This window comes from Alnus glutinosa, chromosome 14, assembly GCF_958979055.1.
Source record: "Alnus glutinosa chromosome 14, dhAlnGlut1.1, whole genome shotgun sequence".
Lineage (NCBI taxonomy): Eukaryota > Viridiplantae > Streptophyta > Magnoliopsida > Fagales > Betulaceae > Alnus > Alnus glutinosa.
Genome location: NC_084899.1, coordinates 2,845,078 through 2,872,017, shown reverse-complemented (window position 1 = coordinate 2,872,017; position 26,940 = coordinate 2,845,078). Strand labels below are relative to the sequence as shown.

The 26,940-nt window shown below is 36.1% G+C and overlaps 2 protein-coding genes across 2 annotated transcripts; both read left to right on the top strand.

Moving 5' to 3' along the window:
* Positions 1-7,099: 7,099 nt before the first annotated feature.
* Positions 7,100-8,477, top strand: LOC133857483 (receptor-like protein 52). Its single transcript, XM_062292752.1, has 2 exons — positions 7,100-7,384; positions 7,500-8,477. The coding sequence occupies exons 1-2, from the start codon at positions 7,100-7,102 to the stop codon at positions 8,475-8,477; spliced, it is 1,263 nt and encodes a 420-aa protein (XP_062148736.1).
* Positions 8,478-18,447: 9,970 nt separating this feature from the next.
* On the top strand, positions 18,448-21,698 carry LOC133857918 (receptor-like protein kinase 5). The gene is made up of 2 exons (XM_062293305.1): positions 18,448-21,085; positions 21,212-21,698. Exons 1-2 carry the CDS (start codon positions 18,454-18,456, stop codon positions 21,571-21,573), a joined length of 2,994 nt encoding a protein of 997 aa, XP_062149289.1. The 5' UTR covers positions 18,448-18,453; the 3' UTR covers positions 21,574-21,698.
* Positions 21,699-26,940: the final 5,242 nt, after the last annotated feature.

The following is a 26,940-nucleotide window of genomic DNA, read 5'->3' as shown; positions in this document are numbered from 1 at the left end:
ATGTTAAATTACCATTTATCCCAAAAGCTTAAGCATCTTCTAGTGAGACAAACTAATCATTTTCATGATGCCATATTAGCATCAAGAAATAAGAAAATTAAATCCACTCAATTCAATCTTCTGTTCTAAATATGTTTTTATTTCAAAGGGTGTAGAATATGACAGATTGAACTCAGCACTCAAATAAAGGTATGTATGAAAATTAGATTACCAGTTCTTTTTCAGTGCTTGACTAGTTAACTTTTTTCTAACAATAATTCCACTCGTGCATAAAGATAATTGTTAGTTGTTATGTTAATACATGTATTTTCAGTTCTTAATTAGGGTATGTCTGATCATATTTCGCTGCCTCCTCCTCTTGTGCCGACAGATATCTATTCCTTAAGAGATATTTATCCTTAAAATGAGGAAATTATGAGGAATAGTTGTTAACCTTAAAAAAGGTAGGAACTGCTATCTCTCAAAAATGGAATAGCTCTAAAGATCATTTTCTCAACAAAAAAATCATTCTTTTCTTTTGGGATATGATTTTTAAAATTAGGGTATTGTGATCCTTTCTGCTTTGATACTAATTAAACGAATTAATGAATAGGAATGGTCATCTTAATCTAATTACTTTTTGTATTTTTTAGGAGAAAACGTGCAAATTGACTGGAAACGTATCAATCCAAACAAAAATTAAGACTGGAAAAGTGAGTGAAACAAACGTCTGCCAGTTAAAAGTGCGTGGAAAATTGAAGTCTTCCACCAATTTTTTGTCGAACCACGTTTCCACAAAGGCGTGATCCGTCCTAGTCCATCCCAGTGTCTCTTTCATTGCTCAGAGACAAAAGTAAGTGATCTCTTTCCTCTGAATGTTCAATGCCATCTTTCCCGTTGTTCACGTTATATTAGGTACGTAGAGTGAAAACGAAGCGGATAATAATTGCTCGCATATGCTATTCACACGTATTTATTATTCGTATATGCGGATGCGATTAGCAAAAATCATTATCTGCATATATAATAGTTTTTAGAGTATGCAGATGTAGTTATTAACCGCATTCACGTACTTTTTATATATAATATATATTTAATTAAATTCACTAAAACGATGTTGTTTTGGTGTTACCTGATCATATGCGGATAGCTGTTACCTCATATGTTATAAGTATTTTTTTATATTTTTTTAGTGTCCCTTTAAAAATAATTTGGCTTTTACAATCACAGTTAGATCAAAATTTAATAGTGATCTATCACAAATCAAAATTTTATAAGTTATATAATTTTTGAAGAGACATAAAAAGAACATAAAAGAAATTTTTAGAATTACTCTTTTCATAGGGTTTAAAGTTTTAATGTTATAAAGAAAAATTCAGCTTCAGTGTTGTAGTTTAAAGCTACATCACATCTACCATAATATTAATTTTTCCAAAACACTGTCTAATGGCTGACGTGGAAGAAAACATCGGTTTGGACGTCTGTTTTGCTTCAAGGCTCAAGCAGGTGGAACAACAATAAAAAAAAAAAAAAGGACCCTACACGAACATCTCTTTTATGCAAACGTAAAAGAGATGTGATAAGTGAAAGTGATAAATAATATATTTTATTCAGCAAATGTAAATGAAATGTGATATAAGTGAAAGTAATAGGTAATATATTTTATTCAGCATTTAAGTGGAAAAAGCCAAGAACCGCCATGGATGATATGGAACCAAGAACTGCTTAAACTTTAAGACACAGAGATTAGATCCGCCTTAGAGGAAAGTTGCTCGTAACAGAAAATGGAGTGACCGGGAAGTGTCGATGGAGATGGATTTTTGGTTAATGGTGGGGCTGAAAACCCACCGGGAGTTCCCGGTGATTCAAACTTATCTGTGTATTTAAAGGTTTCCTGTTCTGCTTGAGATAACTCTTCAAGCAATCTTCAGATCTGAACATGCCGGAAACAGGATCCGCTTGGGAGGACTCTTCAAGCATTCTCGGAGATTGCTTCAAATCGCACGGCATGTTCGGATCTGACGATGGCCCGTTTTCCTTCGCTGATTTCGGCTTAAAAAATCCAATATTAAAAAGAGGTTTGTGTGGACCGACAACTATTATAATTTGGTCCTTTAAACAGTAATCTGTTCCAACTTTATTTATTAGTTAGTTTTGACTATCATGTTGAGTGAAAAATTAAATTCAACCAAAATATTTCAAAAATAACCTTATAATTTTGATCATTTAGAAACCAAAATTATCCTTTGTCTTTTTCTATTAAAAAATGACCTTATTTTTTATTTTTTAAATTTCGTGTGGGGGTGGGGAGAAGGAAAAGCAATCTGCCATTAAAATATAATATTAAAAGGTGTATCGACCGGGTCAAGTCAAGTCCTGAGTTTTGGTTGGATTGTTGTGGAAAATTGTCGTGGAAAAAGTCAAAAAGTAGTATTCATGATCATCATCTTTTTAATTGTTGATTGGGGTTGTTGTGGGTCCCATATCTACATAAGATAATGATGTGTATTATATCGAAGATTCAGTGGTAGACAAGGAGTGTACCTCATCTGCATCCATCAACGAAGATACACAAGATCAAAGTAAATTTGAATCAAACACTGATCTTAAGTATCATATCTTCGTAAGTGGATGCAGATAGTGTTGGAGATGAGAGGTGAACTCCTTGCCTATTCAAATTATTCAAATTTACTATAATCTTTGCGTATCTTCGTTGGTGGATGATGAGGTAGATCACTGAGTCTTCAATAATGTGCAAACGTATCTCTTTCGAAACCCAGTATTATAAAAATTTGAAATAAAAAAAATCCAAGATCGTTCGAAACATCTTCAACTGGAAAGATATGAACAATAAAGGCAGCAAGCTCAGGATTTAGCCAACCGCATGGAATTTATCGATTATTAAAAATAAATAAATAAATTACAATTACAATTACAATTACAATTACAACCGGTCTATAGTTACTAAACCTTTGAAATAATTAAAGAACTTGACTTTTTACCCAACAAACGATTTGATTGTCTACTAATGCATTACATAGTTCCAAAATTCTGGCTTTTCTTCTATAATCCCACCTAAACCTGATCAAGAATAAGCCCCATTCCCATGTTGGAATAGAAGTAACCTAATTGTGCACCCAAATATCAGTCTTCTTCTTCATCAAAATGCTGCCGACGCTCTGGAAAAGAAATACCCTAAGTTGTGCAACTCATCATTATTATATTCCTCTTCAAACGTTGTCGACAACACCTAAAATAGCACAGAAAGTGTAGATCCGAGAGAGAAAACCCATCTACAACCTCCACGCTCCCTGCACTAGTCCAAGCCTCGCCAGAAATAGAAAATCATTTTTTACTCCTAACTTTGAACATCCCAACCGTAGAGCGAAACCCACCGACTCTAAATCCTCAAAAGGATTAGAGGAAAACACATTCACCTCTTGGGTTTGCAAAGAGCCACCTAGAGGGAAGAAATCCAACAGCCCACGGCTCAGTGTCGAGCCAAAAACAAAACCATAAACAGAAAGCAAATAAACAAGACAGAAAAAAACAAAGAGTGGAAGGGAGGGGGCTTTGATTTGAAGAGAAACCTAGCGGCTAAGATTTTCTCTTCAGAGAATATTCATATTTTTCTAACATTTTTAGATGAAGATTGTTAAACCTTCTAGGACTCTTAGGAGTTATTGCTAAGCTTGGGATTAGGTTTTGATAAGAGTTTGTAACAAATTATAGGTTCTACTTTTTAACACAAAATATTTCTCTATCCTCTCTTTGCCTTTCGTTATGGATTGTATTGAAATTTTGTAAAAAATGTGAGGTTAGGTAGGAAACTTGTATTTTGTAAAGAAATAATGTTTTAATGGTATATGGAAAGTTATGTGAAGCTATTGTGCAGTGTACGTATTTGGATAGGAAACTAAAAAGTAGTTTTGATCCCTAAATTTATAAAAAATCAAAAGGAAATTGCTAAGAGTATGGGCGAAAATGCGGATGAGGATGCGACTATTAGCAATATCCGCATCCGCATAATAAAGTTATCACTTTTAGGTATCCTCGCGCATTCGTCGTGGAAATTGCTCCGACAATATAAAAAAGGAAGATTCTCGTTGTACAAATTGACTGGAAAATGTAAGGAAAAAGTTTAGTCTTCCACCACTTTTGTATTTCTTTCCATGTATCTTCCACAGGCACAAGGGCGCCCTTGTTCCACTCAGATATATTAATGTCTCTTTCCTTGGAAGTTCATGATCAATGCAATGTTTGCGCCTTTCTTCACCTCGATCAACTTCAATCATGTCTAATTAAAATTGATAGCATCTATTTTAGAATTAAGATTTAAAAATTGGTGAATGTATATTAATAGTGGCAGAGCCAGAAATGACTTTAGTACGTAGGGGTTGACATTAAAATAATAAAATTTTATATATATATATATATACAATTTAAAATAAAAAATAAAATATTTTATAACACAATATATCTCTACACAATATAAAATATTGAGAAAAATGTTAGAAACCACCCTCTTGCCCATTTTCTGTACATTTCCATACAGTAAATGAGTAAATTCAATAATGAATTTGTAAATGTGATAATTCAAATGGTTTACAAACGGTTGTGATTTTTGTTATTATCTATTAATAACCTATTGAGACTATTGATGCCACTGCATTAAATGAGGCCATTGACGTTACTGTACTAAAAGATAAGTTATGCAGCAATAGAGCTACTACATCAAATGAGAAGTTACGCAGCAATTGACAGCAACGCCTTTTTGTCTTCAATCTTCAATTTCCTTTTCAGTTACATACAGGTCATTAATGTTTTAAATGAGGAGAAATGTTACATGTACTTAAAGTTTTATAAAAGGCACCCTACTAAGATGATGTGAAGCTTATTTATTGGTACTCGTAGCATTTCTTTTTATTAATTGTTTTGATCATCTCCAATGAATAAGTTTCACATCAATTAGTAAGGCTCAATTTGTAAAAGTTTAAGTACAAGTAGCATTTCTCTTAAATTAATTAGACTTTTCCTTTCTTACACATGTACGTTTCTTGTTCTTTGTTACTAACCATAGATGTACACAAGTATATGTACAAAGTCTGCCCAACGTATTGTCTTCGGCTGTTTTCACTGCAATTTATTTGTCATTTTATGATATCAGGGCCAAAAGTCATGAGTTTGAACTTTGACTTCGTCATTTACCTTTCATTTCAATTAAATATTCCACGTGTTGGGCCTCACCTATTAAAAAGGAAGTTTGAATCCACACGTGAGGGCCGGTAGTGCAAAAATATTGATTAAATGATTAAATTTACCTCTTTCTATCAACTTAAGCTTATGGGACAAGTGGTGATTTAACATAACTGTCTCCCTTGTACATTGGATTAATTAGCTAGCCTATTGATTTCTACCATTGGATTAACTCTCTACAAATTTTAAACGAAAAAGAATTTATTTATTTATTCTTTTTTTTTCGGTTAGTTACATACAGCTGAGGAAAAAAAAAAAAATTGACGTTTGTACGTTGGGCAACTCATTTTCTTAAAATCTTAAGTTAATAGAAAAATGTAAATTTAATTATTTAAATAAAAAATACCTTTATACTTTGAGAAATGCTTGACATCCTACTACCTTTTTTTTTCTTTATTTTTTTTTTTTTAGAATTTGGTTCAAACTTCCAACTTGATGTGTCACAATCCTATAAGATTGTGACACATTTTCCAAAATGATAAATCTCATAGGATTGTGACACATCTGGTTGGAACCAAATTCTAGAAAAATGTGTTTAGATTTTGAAGTATGACTACTTTTGCATTTCAATTAACCTCTATAAGTTTAAAAAATTACATTTGACCCCCAAAAACTACCAAATTAAATTGTGAGGTTTTTTGTCTTTTTAAGCGGAATATCAATCACATGCGTTACACGTAATGTTTAACTACCTAAAATTTCAAAAATGCCTATAGAAAAATACACTTTACCTCCACGTTTGCATTTTAGCCTTCAAAGTTAAAAATAAATAAATAAATAAATAACATGCGAGCCTCACAAACGACCAAACTATGACATGTTAACCCATCTGTTAAGTTTTTCCGTCATTTTAGACGAAATATTAGTCACGCGTGTCGCATGTCAAACACCTAAACTCCCAAAAATGTCCATGGGTAAAGTGTAACAAAAAAAAAAAAAAAAGAGAAAAAAACAAAAAACTTAAAAACGAAACAAAAGAAAACAAAAAAAAAAAACAGAAAGGAAAAAAAAAATGGGGTGGTAAAGCCGCCCTCAAATGGCCAAATGGGAGCTAGCGGCCCAAACTACCTATAAATGGTTTGGGGGTAACTCGACCACCCCTATTTGGCTGGACTAGGGATGAAAAATCGCCCCCAAAACCCATGGGGTACTGGTTTGGCCACGCCAAAATGGCTGTGGGAGGGGTTAACATGTATTTTCTCCTGGCCGGGGGCATTTTTGGGAGTTTAATTATGTGTTTAAAAGTCACGCGTGGCGCACTTGCTCGACATTCTATTCAAAAAGATGAAAAAACTTAATGGATGGGTTAACTTGTCACAATTTGATAGTTTGTGGGGGTCGAATTTCATTTTTTGAACTTTAAAGGCTAAAACGCAAAAGTGATCATACTTTATTGGGGTAAAGTGTATTTTTTCCTATTTAATTTATATCTAGCTAACACTTTCTTTTATGTGTGGCTTCACACTCTCTCTTAACGAGTGATGCCTAACACATGAAATGTTTAACTAAAATTAATTGAATTATAGAGTCAATTCAAACTAATTATGATTTTTGGCTCTTATACAATATTAAATTACCATTCATCTTAAAAAATTAAGCTAATAGAAAGAGACTCAACATGTGAAATTTTTTAATTAAAATGTGAAGGAAATAACAGGTGAAGCTGAACAAGTAAAAATTTTAGTTAAAATAAGAGGTAATTGACGTATACAAATTTTGAATTCAAGAAGTTTATTTTGACAGGACGTTAAATAAGTAAGGGCTGATTTCGCTATTGTGCCATTCATACTGTGTTTTATCCCGCTTCTCAGCCCATCGTTGAGCTGATCGAGTTCAAACCAGAACTGACGAACTCAACCTCGACATGAGGAAAACAACCTTATTACCGCTTATCGAGTTCTCTTTCTACACCATCTCCTTCCTCCTCCTCCTCTTCAGTCATGCAAACTCTGAGCTCAATGATCAAGAACAAGCAGTCCTACTGAACCTAAAGCAACACTGGCAAAACCCACAGCCTCTCGGCCACTGGACCCCGTCAAACTCCTCCTCCCACTGTTCTTGGCCAGAGATCAACTGCACTGATGGCTCAGTCACTGGACTATCCCTCAAAAACCTGAATATCATTGCGCGGAACAGTCCCACCCTTCATGTGTGACCTCAAGAACCTCACAACCCTTGACCTTTCATACAACCATATGACCTCTAATGAGTTCCCATGAGCCCTCTACAACTGCTCCAATCTCCAAAACCTCGACCTCTCGCAGAACTACTTTGTTGGCACAGTCCCTGATGATATTTACCTAATGTCTCGGCTTCGTGAGCTCAACCTTGGAGCCAACAACTTCTCTGGTAACATCACAGCTTCTATCAAGCGGTTAACAGAGCTGAGGTCACTTCAACTTTTTGCATGTCAGTTTAACGGTTCTTTCCCGCCAGAAATTGGCAACTTGTCCAATCTTGAACGACTAGAATTGGCCTACATGACGACGATCATGCCAGCAAGGTTGCCTTCGGAGTTCACAAAGTTGAAGAAACTGACGCATCTTTGGGTGACAGGCTCCAATTTGGTTGGAGAAATACCAGACACGACCGGAGAAATGGCGGCACTTGAGCATTTGGATTTGTCAAGGAACAATCTCTGTGGTAAAATCCCGAGCGGTTTGTTTCTGCTGAAAAATTTGAATGTAGTGTACCTTTACAAAAACAAATTGTCCGGCGAGATTCCTCAGGTCGTTGAGGCTTTAAATATAGACGTTATTGATCTATCCAAGAATAACTTGACCGGAACAATACCCGATGATTTTGGAAGACTAACCAAACTATCAGGTCTGGGTTTGTTTATCAATCAATTATCTGGAAAAATTCCAGATAGCATAGGCCGTCTTCTGAGGCTAATAAATTTTAATTTGTTTAGCAACAATTTATCAGGTACTCTACCTCCAGACCTTGGGCAGTTTTCTAAGCTTGAAGAGTTTCAGGTGTCTTCCAATAGGCTTTCTGGCCAGCTACCACAACACTTGGGTGATAATGGAAGGTTGGTAGGAGTGGTTGCTTTCGACAACGACCTCAGTGGTAAATTGCCCCAGTCGCTTGGAAATTGTAACAATTTGATTATTGTTAATGTTCATAATAATAGGTTTTCTGGGAATGTTCCTAGTAGCCTATGGACATTATTCAATTTGAGCATCTTGATGTTAAGCAACAATTCATTTACAGGTGAACTTCCTAAGAGAGTGTCATGAAATCTTTCTCGATTAGAGATCAGTTACAACAAGTTTTCTGATAAAATTCCGGCGGGAGTATCTTCCTGAAAGAATTTGGTGTATCTCGACGCCAGTAATAACCTCTTAAATGGTACAATTCCTTGAGAACTAACCGTTCTTCCACGTTTAACGACTCTTTTGCTTGATCACAATCTACTCTAAGGCTTTCTTCCATCAGATATTATCTCATGGAAATCGTTGACTCTTCTAAACCTTAGCCGAAATGCAATCTCTGGAGAAATTCCAGAGGCATTTGGTTCTTTACCTGGACTTACTGATTTGGACCTCTCAGAAAACCAACTGTTTGGTGAAATTCCACGAGAACTTGGCCTCCTGAGGCTCACTTCACTCAATCTCTCTTCCAATTGTTTGTCAGGGAGGACGAGCTAGGGGACCATTTCATACAAAATAATGGTAGTTAACTTGTTCTTTCAAATGTGCATAGATCTCTTGTATTTTTGCTGTCAACTAGCATATTACAATCAATAGAATACATATTACAGAAATTGTTCAAAATATTGGAGACATTTGGTGACAGGAAAAATCAAAGTAGAGATGTTAGATAAAAAGAAAGTAGAAAAATACAATATTTTAGGACCCCTTCTTGGAATAAAATTTTTCAACTAGGTTTTGTACAGCTTTCTTGAAAGTTGAAAGCTTTGGTACCTTTCAGAGTGTTGGGTTTTCCTCCCAGCCTGTGCTTCTTGCTGAATGAGAGGAAAGAGGCAAATTGAATGGCAGAATAAGAACGAAAGCTACTATTGTTGCCCTATTATTCATGTATCTATCCTCTTCGGTTTAGTTGAGTTTCAACTGGAGAGGAGTCGGGTAGTTGTAAGTAAAGGTATTTTGATAATTTTACACAACTAAAGGTATTTTGATCCTATTGCATTATTCATGGACTTCCTTGAGTAGCACCGTAGCTACCCAATACATTATTTTAATAATAAAACAAAAGTCTCTCTCTCTCTCTCACTCTTTCCTTCACGCACTACGCACTCTCTCTAACTCTCTCCTTCATCAAATCCTCCCACCATTGAAGGCTAAAACCATACCCACCGGCTCGGCATGGAGCGCCGTCCATCATGTCCACTCGCAAAACTGACCAGGCATGGAGAGCCGTCCATCACGTCCACGCCCGAAACTGGCCCAGCATGGAGCTCCTTCTCCGGCACTGAGAGCTCCGACTCCATCGAGGCGTCGACGGTGTTGGCAAAGAGGAGGTGGAGCAAGCCGGAGATGGTGCCGACTGCGATGAGGGGCTGGTAGGTCTGGGCCTGGGAGGTTCGGACAGTGTCAATGTAATGGGTGTCAGGGAAAGAGACACCAGGACAAAGAGAGAGAAGAGAAATTGAGATTGTTCTGGAATAAAGCAAAAATAAATAAATAAAAGGTAAAAAAATAATATTTTAATCTGTAGGAAAATATAAAAAGAAGCTATTGTAGGGTATTTTTGTATAAAAAAAAAATGGTTTGATTCTTTAAATTTTTCTTAAATTATGAAAAATGGTTATGAATCTGCTGCTAGTGCTCTAATAACAGTTCTAACGGGTTACGTAAAACCCACTTTTAACTAAAATAGATAGTAAAATCCGTAAAACCTTCCTTTAGTAGCTTATGTAAACGAAATCCAAAATCGAGTTGGCATGGATTCATGTACAGTGCAACGCCAGATGGGGCGTTGCACTGTACAAGCATCTACTACTTATTTTATTATTTCTTTCATGTTCTTTCACATTTCTTCCTCTTTCTCTTGTTTCTCCGCATCTCTCTCCCATAATCTTCTCCTTCTTCTCTTTTTCCTTTCCCTTTCCCCTGCTGAAATTGATGGTTTTGATTTCCTTTCCCCTTTTCCAATTCCTGGATCCAGAGCCCCATGGGTCTGACCAACTGAAACGGAGCCAGAACCGGCAACCCGTGACTGGATTTCCGACTCTCTTTCAACCCATTCTCGTCGCCCACGGGTCGAAATATTGGCAAATCCACGTAGTCCCACCGGTTGACGTCCTCCAAGAGCTTGAAGGGGAGGACTTTTGTTTTGTTTTTTTTGGAAACCAGGGGGTGATGGTTGCGTGTAGAAGTTTCTGTGGGTTGGGTGTGGTGCTGGTTGTGTGCTGTCTGTGTGGTGTGTCCATGTGATAATTCTACAATTCTAGTTGATTCCAGTTGGTTGATAAAGGTTGTGGCGAATTATCGTGGGTTGCAGTGGCGGATCCAGGCTTGTAAAAATGGAGGGGTAAAATTAAAAAAAAAAAAATTGAAAGGGCAAAACTAAAAAAATTAAAAAATTAGGGGGTAAATTTTTTTATTTTTTTTAAATTTTTTTTTTTTAGGGAAAAGTTTTGGGGCTTGGGGGCCTAGGGCCTCCCCTAGCCCCTGTGTAGGACCACCCCTGGTGGGTTGATTTTGATCTTTAAAGTGTAGGTAGTTTGGTTGATGAAATGCCTCTAAGAATATTTCGAGTTTGTGGATAGGAGTGGATATGAGGTTTTAACAAAAATAATAAAAAAAAAATGAAAAATAATTATTTTAATAAAATAAATATAAATTTAGATAATTGGTTGGATGATAATTTTAAACGTGGTTATCTAAACTAACAAAAAGTGGGTTTTAGCAATGTAGAATAGATTGAAATCATATATATCATATATAATAGAGGAATCATTAAAAAAATTGCGCAACATTCAAACAAGTGGCATCTTAAAATGCTTTTAAATGTTCATTTTAAGTTAAATAGTGAGTTTATGTTTGTGTTAAAATGTGATAGAAAATTCAATCCCTATTTGCATGCTAAATAAAAATTGAATCCCTATTTTTTCTCTAAAAAAAAAACTGGACCATATTTTAATGTTAAACATGCCGTAGCCAACTCACTATGCATTAGTTATTTTTTCCTACAAACTAACTAAAACTAAAACGTAGTGTTTTCACAATAACTGTAACTGTTTACTATACTCTCAAAACCCTTTACAAAATCATTCTCTATACAAAATTCAAAACTATCTCTTGCCCCTTGGAGTTCGTCTTCAAATCTGAACAACCAAAATGTTCTCTTCCTATAGATTTGTAGGGATCATATGTGTGATCATTTCTTTTTACCTTTACAAAATCGTTCCATACAAAAAATACAGTAAATTTTTTTTGTTTCAATGGAAATAAACGCTACTTGAGAATTTAGTTCGACTCATTGCCTCTGACACCATTTGTAGAAAATGAATCCCTTTCAAATTAAATTCCAATAAAAACTCAAGTATTGTAGTATTATTAATTTACTATTATTACTCTCATTATTCAAAAGCAAGAAGCAAGAGGTTTACAAGATTCTTCAAATTGTTACTCTGTCGTATTAAACGTAAGGATTCATTTCTATATTTTATTTCCTTTGTAAGAAAACAGAGGTTAATGAATGCCTTTATGCAATATATGATTAATATTTTTTTTTTCTTTTTTTTTTTTTCCTGTGATTTTCTTCACTACAAAAAAAATGGCATTTTGAGCCCTTTTTTTTTTAGCCTGTTTAAGGCCTAAAAATGGCTCAAACTATTTTGAGCCCTTTTTTTTGAGCCTTTTGAAAACGGCTTAGAACATGGGGTATGAAAATCAAGGTTTTGAGCCGTTTTTAACTAAAACGGCTCTAATTAGAGCCATTTTAACAAAAAAGGCTCTAACCGTTTGGAGCCGTTTTAAACAGAAAGGGCTCAAACGGTTTTGAGCCGTTTTAGATCCAAAACGGCTCCAAACGGTTAGAGTCGTTCTTGTTTAAAACGGCACAAAACGTTTTTAGCCGTTTTAATCAAAACGACTCCAATTGTTTTCCGACGTTTTGGCTAAAATGGTTCAAAGCTATTTGAAACGGTTTTATTAAAACGGTTCAAACTGTTTAGAGCCGTTTTGCGTCTAAAACAGCTCAAAACGGCTCAAATCGTTTTGAAACACTTTAGGTCCAAAACGACTTGAAATGATTGGACCCGTTTAGGACTCAAAACGGCTCAAATCGTTTTGAAACGCTTTAGGTCCAAAACGACTCAAAATGATTGGATTCGTTTAGGACTTAAAACGACTCGAAACAATTAAAATTTTTTTTAAAAAAAATTAAATCATTATTTTTTTCACTTTTGTTAATACCTGGTACTTTAACCCCAATTTCTAGACGGTAAGGTGTAATATAATGCAGAAAAAAGCGTTCTTATAACCTGAACAAAATGGATGTTATAAGGAAATCTAAATCTTAATTAAAGAAGAAAGCACTTTCAAATTGTGTTCACCTACAAATAAAATTTCATTTTCAACTACAACCCTTGACATCAAAATCTGAAAAAACAAGAAAACTACAACATTTCAACAGTAAAAAACAAAGAAAAGAATGCACACACAGTTGCTATTGTCACCACTGATAAACAAAAACTCTCACTTTGCCTCAAGGAAGTGAAAAGCTCCAAACATTGGCCATAGGTTTTTTCATACTTGGAACTCCTCTCACTAGGGCAACATCTCTGCCACCTATTGTAAAGACACTCTAGAAATATCTTGTCGATCAAACAAATCGCCCCGGTCTCAAAACAACCTCGGAATCAAATCGAACTCAGTCCATTCCACATCCATCTTCATCACCACAAATAAACAAAGGCTAACCATACCAAGTAGCCTGAGAATATCAGATAAAGTTGCCAGCATGTGACACAGTATATTTTAGAATGACATGACAAAACTTAAACAAATCAATCTGTGATGCTGCATAAAAGCGCTACTTATAGTATTGAACTCCACTTCCTTTAGAATTTCAACAACTACAACATGCATCTCCTTCAAAATTTCAAAAGATATTACACGACTCAAAGAGCACCCACAGTTACTATTGCAATAATTACCATACAACTTCTTCACCATTGGCTGAAGCACCTAGAATGTCATGAGCATAAAAACAATCGCATTGATAAATACTTGTAACATGGTCCCAACAACTACTAGAGCTGTTATATAAGTCTACCATACTATTACACAACCATGCTCAAACCACCTAGAAGCCTCAAACAAATTTTTTTAAAAGATATAAGTAAATACATTAAACAAATCAAAAGTTTATACGTCAATAGAATAAGAAATACGCTTTAAATGACAAAACAGTCTTAACAGTATCGTCACTTACTATATCAAGATAATGTATGTGATGACGGTCTCTCATGCGAATCATCATTCGGGGTCGAGGGCACGACACCTACATTAGTGATTCGGATAAAATGTACATTACGCAACTATATATATATATATAGGAAACTAGTAACGATACACATAACATTTTTAACCGTATAGATTAAAAAAATTACACTTTGTTAATTAGTTAATCATGTTGGGAGCTAACCTGGTTGACTGACTATTGAAGGTTTCACCCTCACGACATTAGGTGACTCAGTGTCTTGCGTAGCGGAAGTGTTGCCCACTAGTGCTGCATTGTCGGACGCAAAACTTTCAATCATCTTTTGCATATTCTCTATCACTCGACTCTGTACTGCAATCTGTTCATCTGTTTTTCTCCTATCTTCATCCGCTCTTCTCCTCTCTTCATCTGCTTTTCTCTTCTCTTCATCCGCTCTTCTCTTATCTTCCTCCAATCGTTCATTCATTTTTCTCGTTTCTTCCTCCCATTTTTCCATCATTTCATTCATTCGATTATTGAATGCAACTTTTTAGGACAAGCATGATGCTGATGATGCAGGTGAGCAAAAAGTGGGTCTAACCGGTAGTGGCCCAAGCCCCATTCCATGAACACGACCCGAGTATTCTGCTGTTCCCATTGCCATTGCAAGCGCATCATCTTCGGCCCACAGTATTGAACCCTGCGGATATACAGGGTTCATTCTTGCAGTGTCATCGGCTATCAGCTCCTTAAGCTTGTCCTAACATATATATATATATATATATATATTAAATGTTTTAATTAGTAAACACTTAATTGCCTCGGTAAATACTTATACTATTTCAATATATATGATAAATTCAACAAAACACAAATTAAATCACTACGTTAAGCACGTACAATCGTCTCCGAAGCTGCTTGAGTGCTAGGTGCCCCATCCCTTTTTGTGTGGGTTACTACATAAACTTCAGCTCGGGTTGGTGGCGTTTGCTTTGATATCTCCTATGAAAACAAAAATTATAAATTAACCAACGTTAATCATGAATATGAGAACGTGAAATCAACCCCAAATTCTATCAGTAAACATACTAGCTCTTTTGCGACTCTGGCGTAGCTTTTCGAGCCAGATGTATGAAATATCTTATTGTTGCTTTTGGAAATTTGTCTATTCTTTTCAGCTCTTACCTACAAAATTTTTGTTATAAACAAATACGGTAACATGCATTTTTGAAAGTTGAAAGACATATGATATTAATAATTAGTGACATTTGTTGTTATAATTACCTTATCTCCCGGAGTCAACCATGTGTCGATGGTAATCTCGATGTCCTCTGCATCAAACTCTGTGATGTTGGGCGTCGCGTCAATAATTGATTCGCGAGTATCACTGTTTTGTATATTAAAACCTTTCTTCACCCTATACTTGAAATTTTTTCGCTTATGCCCGAGGTCTATCATTGCGATCCGTTTGATCGCATCAATCGGTGCATCAGGCATGATGTAAATTTTTTTCTATAAATTAATAAAAAAAAACCAATTAGATACTATGTACATGTAATATATATTCAACGTAATAAATCTATAACTAACTTGTTTTACATACCATCAGGGCGGCCCACAGGTCTTCCTTAGCTTGAGGATTTACCGTCCTCCAGTTTGGAGCGCTTAGCCCACAAACTTCCCACTTCGGACATATGTCGCTCCTAGCCGGCGAAATTTCAACCCACTCGTGCAAATTGGCTGCAACATTCCATTAAATTCGACTATAACCTTCTCTCCGATGGGTATTGTCCAAAGGGCATTTGGAGAGCCTACATCTCTTATGTGAAAATTGCCATCCGTATCTGTATTTAAATTAAACAGATGCCAAATATTAGAAACAATATTACATGTGTATATTAGAAAAATTATATATGTATATATATATACACACACATATACACCTACCTATCGTACGGACTTGTCGACTGTCCAATAATACACCAGAATTGGGACCTTGTGTCGTGTCATCCAAATGTGGCACTATTGGAGTATCAAGATCACGAGGAGACTCTGCAAATCCAGTGTTGGCCGTATCCGACGGCGTATGTGGGCTGTCAAGTACGGGCTCCTCAATAAATGCACTCGGAGAAGGTGGGCGAGTGTCATGTGTCATCTCATCTACAAACTGAGATGGTTGTGCCTCAGGTGTAAAAAGTCGTGTTGGGATCCGTGTATAAAGTCTCTTCCTCGGAGGTGATGATGCTATATCGGTCTACAAAATACACAAATAAATAAAGTATCAGATCACATGGAAATATAAAAACCGCTCAACATGTTTAATATAATTTGAAATCAGTCTTATGTTTATTGAAAAATAAATAGTCATACATGCATGCTACTTTTATTGTGGTAGTACTACTTCGATTGCAGGTACGTTGCTACGGGCACATTGAACATCTAGATAGTCAACATCATTTGGATCCTGATTAATGTTCAAGACACGTGTTCCATGCACATGAACGTGTTCCATGCATTTGCACATGTTCAAACTGTTTTGAGACACGTGTTTCTTGCAGCACTTGATACAGTTTGATTCTTGGGCAATGATGAGGGTGAAGAATTTACTTGCCTTTTTGTATATACATTTATCTTGATATTCTATATTTCTTTCTTCCACATATTTTGTGATTATGCAGTTTTCCATCCAACTTGAGATCCTTTTTCTACAAAAGAAAACCCAGACAAGAAACAAGTTCTTAAATAGATTATTCTAAACATGTACGTGCTTCACAAACCGAACCAATAACTTGTTATTAAAGGGCTACCTTTATTCTCTTTAGCTTAGCAGCTATACACGACAGGAAGGAGACAACGCCAAGGGAGACGACGATAGAGAAAATTAGAGCGAACCGTTATTGATTTTTCTTCGTGGGTGTCTGTGCGTGCTTTCCCAGAGGAAAGTTGTAGTTTGTAAACAAAACAAAAAATAAACAAGGAAAAGGCTTGGAGCTTACTCAAGGGATAGGAAAAAAAATGTTTTGTATTCCTAGCCCTCCGATTTCTTCGGGTTTCTTCCTCAGTGGTAGTTGTTGATATGAATTTCATTATATCTATTATTTTCAGTTGTGGATCGTTCCCTTGCTTGTTCTCCGCATCCTCAAGCACAACTTTGATAGTACTGAGCGTACTTGAGAGGTTCTTTACATCTTCATTCACGCCATAGATGATAGACAAAAGAATATGTCTTCTCCTCTGTTCCTGTTGTGTAGAACAGGGGCGAACAGAGTGGTTTTTTTTTTTTTTTTTTTTCAAATATAAATTAGTCTGCTTGCATTGCAGACTTGCAGAAACGTACCTCCTACCCATTCGGCATCGTCGAACACTCTTCTTGGCCGTCAGTGCCCACCCATTCCTTCTCCGCCAGGTTCGCGTATATCGGCTTCAACAAGACCGTAACGTGTATTTCTCTCCCACATGCATGCATTCTCTGTTTTTGTTGATTCTCATGACTGAACTGATCCACAATACTACTCTCCATCTGTTTGCAGCAAAAGCCTTCATCGCTGCCATTGCTTGTGGATACAAGTGGGAGCTACGTGCATGCTTTGACGCTGCAAATCTGCCCTACAAACAGCGAACCCACAACAAGCTGGAGAGAAAAAGTGTTTTGATGAATTTTTTGAGGTTATATTGGACAAAACAGTGCCGTTTAAATGAGGGCATTTTTGTCCACCTCTGTCTAAAAAATGCGAGGCACATGGGGTCACTTTCGTCTCATCAGACGGAGCAATTGGACGGAAGGGGGTGGATTGCAAATTTTTGCAACTTTCTTGGGTGCAATTGAAGCAATCTAAACATTGGTACCAGGATTGCAAATTCGTGTAAACATCAGGGGGTAAATTGCAGTTTTCCCAAAAAGAAAAAATAAAAAATTGACGTCTGTAAGTTGGGAAACTCATCGTCTTAAAACCTGAAGTTAAAAAAAAAAAAGTGTTAAAATAGGACAGAAATTTCTTACAAATTGGTTTGTAAGAAATTTCCTACAACCCACAAATAAAAATGACATGTGTCCTTTAAACATATGAGAAACACATGCTATTTAAATAACTAGTGTTTCTCACACGACAAGAGACACATGTCAATCTTATATATAGACTGTAAAAATTAAATAAGACAAATAAATAGGAAATAAGACAAATAACCTGATTATTTCTAGTGGCCGCACAAAGCGGTTTCATAAGCAAAAAAGGTACAAAATAAGACAAGCCTATCTATATTATCCCTACTTGAGATCAATAACAACCACCTGAAGAAGGCTGAAGTGGTCAAAGCACTATAGAAGTCCAAACTGAAACTACATTAAAAAAAAAAAAAAAAGCCCTTCAGCCTTCACTTATCTTACATGGGAGGTATTTTTTTCTCTTTAATTTCTATTTCTAATCAAGGTTCATATTTTTCATGATCGCTGCTATGATTTTGTAAAGTTCTTTACTTTGAAATATAAGAGTTTTATGCTCGTGGTCTTTGATCGACTAATAACATACTCAAATCTTGCATTTTATATATATATGTATTGCCTGTTGATTTCCACCAAGTGCATTGGATTAACTCTCTACTAAATTTATACGAAAAAGATTTATTTATTTATTTATTTTTCAGTTAGTTAAATCCAGCCGAGATAAGTTCCAATCCTACCTATTCATCAGCTCAGCAAGACTTAAGAGCTTTATTGGTCAACAATCGTCCTCACCAGGAAAAAAAAAAGAAAAAGAAAAAATTGACGTCTTTAAGTTGGGCAAAAATCGAGTTCAAACCAGAACTGACGAACTCAAACTCGACATGAGGAAAACAACCTTATTACCGCTTATCCAGTTCTCTTTCTACACCATCTCCTTTCTCCTCCTCCTCCTCTTCAGTCATGCAAACTGTGAGCTCAATGATCAAGAACAAGCAGTCCTACTGAACCTAAAGAAACACTGGCAAAACCCACAGCCTCTCGGCCACTGGACCCCGTCAAACTCCTCCTCCCACTGTTCTTGGCCAGAGATCAACTGCACCGATGGCTCAGTCACCGGACTATCCCTCAAAAACATGAATATCATCGGAACAGTCCCACCCTTCATATGTGACCTCAAGAACCTCACAACCCTTGACCTTTCATACAACTATATGACCTCAAATGAGTTCCCACGAGCCTTCTACAACTGCTCTAATCTCCAATGCCTCGACCTCTCGCAGAACTACTTTGTTGGCGCAGTCTCTGATGATATTCACCTTATGTCTCGGCTTCGTGAGCTCAACATTGGAGCCAACAACTTCTCCGGAAACATCACAGCATCTATCGGGCGGTTAACAGAGCTGAGGTCACTTAAGCTTTTCGCATGTCAGTTTAGCGGTTCTTTCCCGCCACAAATTGGCAACTTGTCCCATCTTGAACGACTAGAATTGGCTTATATGACGACGATCATGCCAACAAGGTTGCCTTCGGAATTCACAAAGTTGAAGAAACTGAAGTATCTTTGGGTGGCAGGCTCCAATTTGGTGGGAGAAATCCCAGACACGATTGGAGAAATGAAGGCATTGGAGCATTTGGATTTGTCAAGGAACAATCTCAGCGGTAAAATCCCGAACGGTTTGTTTCTGCTGAAGAATTTGAGTATAGTGTACCTTTACAAAAACAAATTGTCTGGCGAGATTCCTCGGGTGGTTGAGGCTTTAAATATAGATGTTGTTGATCTATCCGAGAATAACTTGACTGGAACAATACCTGATGATTTTGGAAGACTAACCAAACTATCGGGTTTGGGTTTGTTTATCAATCAATTATCTGGAAAAATTCCAGACAGCATAGGCCGTCTTCCGAGGCTGATAAATTTTAATTTGTTTAGCAATAATTTATCAGGTACTTTACCTACAGACCTTGGGCGGTATTCTATGCTTGAAGAGTTTCAAGTGTCTTCCAATAGGCTTTCTGGCCCGCTGCCACAACACTTGGGTGATAATGGAAGGCTAGTAGGAGTGGTAGCTTTCAACAACGACCTCAGCGGTGAACTGCCCCAGTCGCTTGAAAATTGCAACAATTTGATAATTCTTAGAGTTCATAATAATAGGTTTTCTGGGAATGTTCCTAGTGGCCTATGGACATTATTGAATTTGAGCATCTTGATGTTAAGCAACAATTTTTTTACAGGTGAACTTCCTGAGAGATTTTCATGGAATCTTTCTCGATTAGAGATGAGTCACAACAAGTTTTCGGGTAAAATTCCGGTGGGAGTTTCTTTCTCGAAAAATTTGGTGTATCTCGATGCCAGTAATAACCTCTTAAATGGTACAATTCCTCTAGAACTAACCGTTCTTCCATGTTTAACGACTCTTTTGCTTGATCAAAATCTACTCTCAGGTTTCCTTCCATCAGATATTATATCATGGAAATCGCTGACTCGTCTAAACCTTAGCCGAAATGCAATCTCTGGACAGATTCCAAAGGAATTTGGTTTTTTACCAGAACTCTCTGACTTGGATTTGTCAAAAAACCAATTGTCTGGCCAAATTCCATCGCAACTTGGGCTCTTGAAGCTCATTTCACTCAATCTCTCTTCCAATCATTTGACAGGGAGGATCCCAAGTGAATTCGAAAATGATGCTTATGTTAGCAGCTTCTTGAACAATCCTCGTCTCTGTGCTAATTGGCCATCACAAAACATTGCCAAATGCAATTCCAAACCCCAAAATTCCAGCAAAATTTTATTCAAATTACTTGCTTGGATTATAGGTTTGGTTATAGCAATTCTTTTGCTAGCTTCATTTTTCGTGGTTGGAAAGTACATGAAGAGAAAGCATGGATTGGATTTGACGTGGGAGCTCACTTCATTCCAGAGGCTAAATTTCACAGAATCTGACATTTTGTCAGGAATCAGAGAAAATAACATGATTGGTTCTGGTGGATCAGGGAAGGTATACCGTGTTGCTGTTAATCCTTCAAGTGATATTGTTGCTGTTAAGAGGATATGGAATAAGAAAAAGCTAGAACAGAAGCTTGAAAAAGAATTTCTTGCAGAAGTGAAAATACTGAGTTCAATTCGACATTCCAACATAGTGAAGTTGCTCTGTTGCATCTCTAGTGAAAATTCAAAACTCCTTGTCTACGAGTATTTGGAAAATAGTAGCTTAGATCTATGGCTGCATAGGAAGAGTAGTAGAGTATCAACTACCTCAGGTTCAGTCCAACATGTCGTCCTCGATTGGCCTAAGAGGTTTCAGATAGCCGTTGGGGCTGCTCGGGGGCTCTCCTATATGCACCATGACTGCTCACCACCCATTGTTCATCGAGATGTGAAGTCAAGCAACATCCTTTTAGATTCTGAGTTTAATGCAAAAATCGCTGATTTTGGTCTAGCCAAGATGTTGATCAAGCAGGGAGAATCTGCTACAATGTCAGATGTGGCCGGCTCTTTCGGCTATATAGCTCCAGGTGTGTGACATCAAATTTCCCAAGTTTCATTTTGATAATTATGATGTTGTTTTGTCTCCTTTCTCTATCGGCAGTATTTTTAGTTTGTTTTTTTTTTCTTCTTGTCGTGAATTTGAACTACTGTAGAGTATGCTCGCACGACACGAGTCAATGAGAAGATTGACGTTTATAGCTTTGGGGTTATCCTTCTGGAGCTTGCAACTGGAAGAAAAGCTTGTGATGGTGATGAACACACATCCCTTGCTGAATGGGCATGGCGACAGTTTCAAGAAGGCGGGCCAATAGTTGATGCCTTGGATGAGGAGGTGAAGGAACTCTGTTACTTGGATGAAATGTGTTGTGTCTTCGAACTTGGAATCATTTGTACAGGTACTCTGCCTTCTACCAGGCCGTCCATGAAAGAGGTTCTGAAGGTTTTGCTCCGATGCAACCAACCGCTCGTTTATGGAGAGAAGAAGAATGCTGCAACTTTGACATCCACTGTTTGATGCTTTTTCAATCAAATGCAACGAGGAAAACGTCCGTACGTTCAACATGTTGTACCGGCGCTTTTTCATTGTTGTTATCTTAAACCATTATCATTTATCAATAAAATTAACTATTTCAGGCAGTACTTTACGTGTATCAAAACATTTTTTTTTTATTCTTTATTGAAAGCACAATTTATCAGTTTTAGCGGCAAATTAAAGTTTAATTGTTTAAAGTTTACTTTCTTGTTTTCGGACGAGTCAACCCTTGCATTCACAACCTGCTCAAATAAAACCGTTTTAAGTTTGAGGAGTAGGGTATTTTTCAAGGAACATGAGAGTGGTGAAGTTTTCATTCAGAGTACGTAATGTTAGAAGTCTTTTTTTATATCATTTTAGTATTTCTCTAAAAATGATTTGGCTGGCTTTTAAAATTATCATTAGATTAAAATTTAATAGTGATCTATAACAAATCAAAATTTTAAAAAATATAATTTTTGAAGAAACACAAGAGAAACATAAAGAGAACTTCTAGTGTTACTCTTTTCGTAGGGGTTTAGAATTTTAATTAGGGGTGTAAATCCGGTCCTGGTTCTTGGTTATTGGCCAAAACTGAGAACCAGAACCAGGGTCCCCAGTTATTGGCCAAAACTGAGAACCAGAACCGGGGTCCCCGATTATTAGATTTTAGTAACCGGAACTGGAACTGGGTACCCCGATTAACTGGTTTTTACCCGGTTACTAGGTTTTCCAGATTGGGTAAATTTTTTTTAAAAAAAAAAAAAAAAAAAAAAAAAAAAAAAAAAAAAACACAACCAATTGCCTGAACCTGCACGACCGCTCTCACCTCACTGCCTCAACAAATTTTAGGGCCAAGATTAAGGAATGGCAGAGGTTGCCGTATGTGGGGCCGTATGACGAGATTGGAGAGAAGAAGAGCTCTAAGGTTGGAGCGAGGGCATTGGAGAAACGGGCGGTTGCAATCGTTCATGAATGCTTGAGCCTGATGGTGGAGAAAATAGTGGAAGTGGATAAGATCAGCCAGTTCAGGAAATGGTTTTGGAGACACGACTAACATATCCATGAGAACCAAAACACCACAATTCCAACAACTCCCAACATGAACTCCATTCGGCCACTCCAATCAAAAACAGGGGATTTTATCAAAATAAATCAACAATAATAAACCAAATCAACTATTTTACAAGGATTACTACTTTGAGGATTTACCCGGAAAATCCACCAAAAAATGTGTTGACCTAGTTACGAAATGAATAGCCTGAAGTCGCAACCCCTACTCCACCGTAGTCAACCCATCGCCAATTGGCTTGACCCACTGAAGAATTGGGTCTACTTTGGTTTCTCTTGTGTTCGACGGGTCACGAGTCTTCTTCGTCATCACGGCGTCGTCTACTTCAGTAACTGGCGACCTGTGGATGAACAGGTCTCACTTTTGCTTTTTGGGTTCACGATCTCCCTCCTCGATCTCCTCTCTGTCTTAATCACTCGGTCACTCCCGATCTCTTTTTTAGTCGGACAAAGGAAAGCAAGAAAGATAAATGAAAGAAAGAAGGAAGAGAAAGGTAAGAAGGTTCCGGTAGCAAAGTAGAAAGAGGAATGATGTGTGTTTGTCCAAAGAGGAATGGCGCTGGAGGCTGGAGCGGCGCAGGGACTACCGGGGGGGTAAGGTCCAAAAGAAACAAAAGGAAAGGGTAGGGATTTTTAGTTTTTATGGTGTAAGGACGAAACAAAAGGTTTTTTTTTTTTTTTTTAAAATTTAATTAAGTATAAGACCCGGTCCCGGGTTCCCAGGTATAACCGGGTCTTGTGAAATCAAGAACCCGAGACCAGGACTGAGTACCCCGGGTAACCGGTTTTAAAAAATCGGGTACCTACCCGATTACCGGTTTCCCTATTTTTCGGGCTCAATTAGTGCCCGGATCCAGTTCCGGTTCCGGTTATAACCGGCCCGGATTTACACCATTAATTTTAATATAATTAAAACGGCCTAGCTACCAAAAAAGCCTAGCTAATTAACAAACGTAATAATTAGCTACTAGTACGCATGATCACGTGACACGTGTTAGGGTAAAATATATAAGTTAGAGCTTAATTCAGAAACGAAACTAATGAACTAGGTTTAAGAGAAGCCAATAAGAAAAGCGAGGTATGCTACATGTATGGGAGCAAGAGGGTGATTACCTGGCGATGAAATAGTGTTTAGGGAGTAAGAAATTTAATCACGACTAATAATGCAATATAATAAATTCTAGGTAAGCACGTGACACAGGTACGTTGAAGGTTTAACGAGGATGTTGATAGACGAAAGTGTAAGTAAAAAAACTAATTGACCGACATCTAGTAAATTGTTTTACATCCCATATGATATACCATGAACTGCTTTGCATACTTTATTAGCTAGTGATAATGAGTCACGTGAATTTAAATATGTTCATGTATAGAACGTACTGTATATTACATAAGTTGGAAGGAAATGGATTCTAAAAAGAAAAAGGAATTTTGAAATAAATGATCAGGTTTTAAAGGAAATAAGTTAATTTAAAAGGAAAAGAAAAGTTTTGTGAAATGAAAAAAAAGGTTTTGAGAAAAGGTTTTTTTTCCATGATCCAAGGAGTTGAGTGGGAGTTATTAACCACTCAACAATCCTGCGGTTAAATAAGGGTACGTTATACGCTTAACAAACTCAGCTGTTAAATGAGAATTATTATGCATGCTTAACAAACCTAATATTAAAAGGAGGCTTGTGTGAACAATAAAGTATTATGATTTGGTCCTTCAAACTATCAATCTATTACAACTTAGCCCCCCATAAGTCTTGACCATTATATTGAATGTAAAATCAAATTTGATTAAAATATTTCAAAAAAATCTTTATTTTGACAATTGAAAAACCAAAATTACTCTCTTTCGTTATTAATTAGAAGAAAGAAGATAAAGGGTAATTTTGGTTTATCAATAATCAAAATAAAGGTATTTTTGAAATATTTTAGTCAAATTTAATTTTTCATTCAACATAATGGTCAAAACTGATAGAATGAGCTAAGTTATAATAAATTGGCAATTTGGATGTTCGAAATGTAACATTTGTTAGCTCATGGTGTTTTATGAAAAATTAGTGTTAGTATTTAATTTTTTATTATTATTTTCGTCTGGGGTAGGGAGAGGGAAAAGCAATCTGGTATTAAAATATAATATTAGAAGGCTTATAGACCGGGTCAAGTCAAGTCGTGACTTTTGGTTGTATTGTCGTGGAAATTGTTGTGGAAAAAGTAGTATTCATCCTCTTTTTAAGTGTTGATTGGGGTTGTTGTGCGTCACATATCTATTTAAGATAAGATAATGATGTGCAACGTATCTCTTTTGAAACCCACTAGTAAAAAAGCATTTGAAAAAGAAAAAAAAAGTTTCATAACAATCGGTCAATACTTACAAAATTTTTGAAATAAAGAAACTGACCATGCCCAACAAACATTTGTTTGTCCACTTATGTAGTAGTTTCAAAACTCTGACCTTTCTTCTATAGAGTTTTCTTAATTACTTAAAACTTTGGTAAGTATTGAATTTTTTTTCTTTTTTGTTAAATGAAATTTCAAAAGCTTAAATTGATAGGAAGATGTAAATTTAATCACTTAATCAATACTTTAACAGTACTGTCTCTCACGTATTGGTTCAAACTTCATTTTAATAGGTGATGCCCAACACGTGAAATATTTAAATGAAATGGGAAAGTTCGAACTCAGGACCTTTGACTCTGATACCATGTTAAATTATCACTTATCCCAAAAGCTTAAGCTTCTTCTAGTGAGACAAACTAATCATTTTCATGATGCCATGTTAGCATTAAGAAAGAAGAAAATTAAATCCACTCAATTCAATCTTCTATTCTAAATTTGTTTTTATTTCGAAGAGTGTAGAATGTAATAGATTGGACTCAACACTCAAATAAAGTTAAGTATGAAAATTAGATTACCAATTCTTTCTCTGTGCTTGACTAGTTAACTTCTTTCAAACAATAATTCCACTCGCGCATGAAAATTATTGTCGGTTGTTATGTTAATATATACATGTATTTTCAGATCTTAATTAGGGTATGTCTGATCATATTTCGCTGTCTCCTCCTGTTGTGCAGACAAATATCTATTCCTTAAGAGATATTTATCCTTAAAATGAGGAAATTATGAGGAATAGTTGTTAACCCTAAAAGGTAGGAATTTCTTTTTCTTTTTAAAAGTCATTTCCTTTCGACTTATGTAAATCTCAATGTAATATAGATGAACATATTTAAATTCACATGACTCATTATCACTAATAAAGTATGCAAAGCAGTTGATCATGGTATATATCATATGGCATGTAAAACAATTTAATAGATGTTGATCAATAAGTTTTTTTACTAGCTTACATGCACTTTCGTCTACGTACATCCTCGTTAAACCTGAAACCTGCAGTGTTACATGCCTGGAATTTATTATATTGCATTATTGGTTGTGATTAAATTTCTTAATCCTAATTAACACTACTTCATAGGTAATCACCCACTAGCTAGCTCCCATGCATGTAGCATACCTCACTTTTCTTAAAATTAATTAATTGGCCAGGTAATTCCGTTATATATCCTCTTAGCTATTACTCAATTACAGTTGTTTCACTGTTTGATTAATGGCTTCTCTTAATCCTAACTACTTCATTGGATTAGAATCCCTTCAAATTTTTTAAATATTTGAGATTCTCAAATCGTTAGTTAAGCATTTATTTCGTGTGGGATCCTAATCCCTAGTTCATTAGTTTTGTTTTAATAATTTTCTTCAACTGCGCGCACTTGACATCGACTCAACCCAAAATCAAAACCTTATAACTCAATTACATCAAGTTGTTGTATCTTTGGTCCGGTGCTAGTAATCTTTGGAAATAATTCCACAAGTGTTTATTTTGGAAGGTTTTGAGGATCCCTAACTACGGGGAGGGTCTAGCCAATAGGCTTCTTCTAGTAAGACAAACTAATCATTTTCATGATGCCATGTTAATTAGCATCAAGAAAGAAGAAAATCCACTCAATTCAATCTTCTGTTCTAAATATGTTTTTATTTTGATGGGTGTAGAATGTGACAAATTGAATTTAGCACCAAATAAATGTATGCAAAATTGGATTACCAGTTCTTTCTCAGTGCTTGACTAGTTAACTTTTTTCTGACAACAATTTCACTCGTGCATGAAGATTAATTATTGTCAATTATTATGTTAATACATGTATTTTCAGTTCTTAATTAATTAGGGTATATATGTCGATCATATTTTGCTTAATTTGTGGGTAGCTATAACTCTGGCATGTGGATTTAGTTCTTTCTTGGTTTCTGGTTAGTTGATTCC

Excerpts from the sequence above, each read along its gene's own strand:
- LOC133857918 (XM_062293305.1), top strand. The coding sequence starts at position 18,454 with ATGAGGAAAACAACCTTATTACCGCTTATCCAGTTCTCTTTCTACACC. Across the intron at positions 21,086-21,211 it reads TTTCGGCTATATAGCTCCAG|AGTATGCTCGCACGACACGA; the intron begins GTGTGTGACATC and ends GAACTACTGTAG.
- LOC133857483 (XM_062292752.1), top strand. The coding sequence starts at position 7,100 with ATGAGGAAAACAACCTTATTACCGCTTATCGAGTTCTCTTTCTACACC. Across the intron at positions 7,385-7,499 it reads GGAACAGTCCCACCCTTCAT|AACTACTTTGTTGGCACAGT; the intron begins GTGTGACCTCAA and ends GACCTCTCGCAG.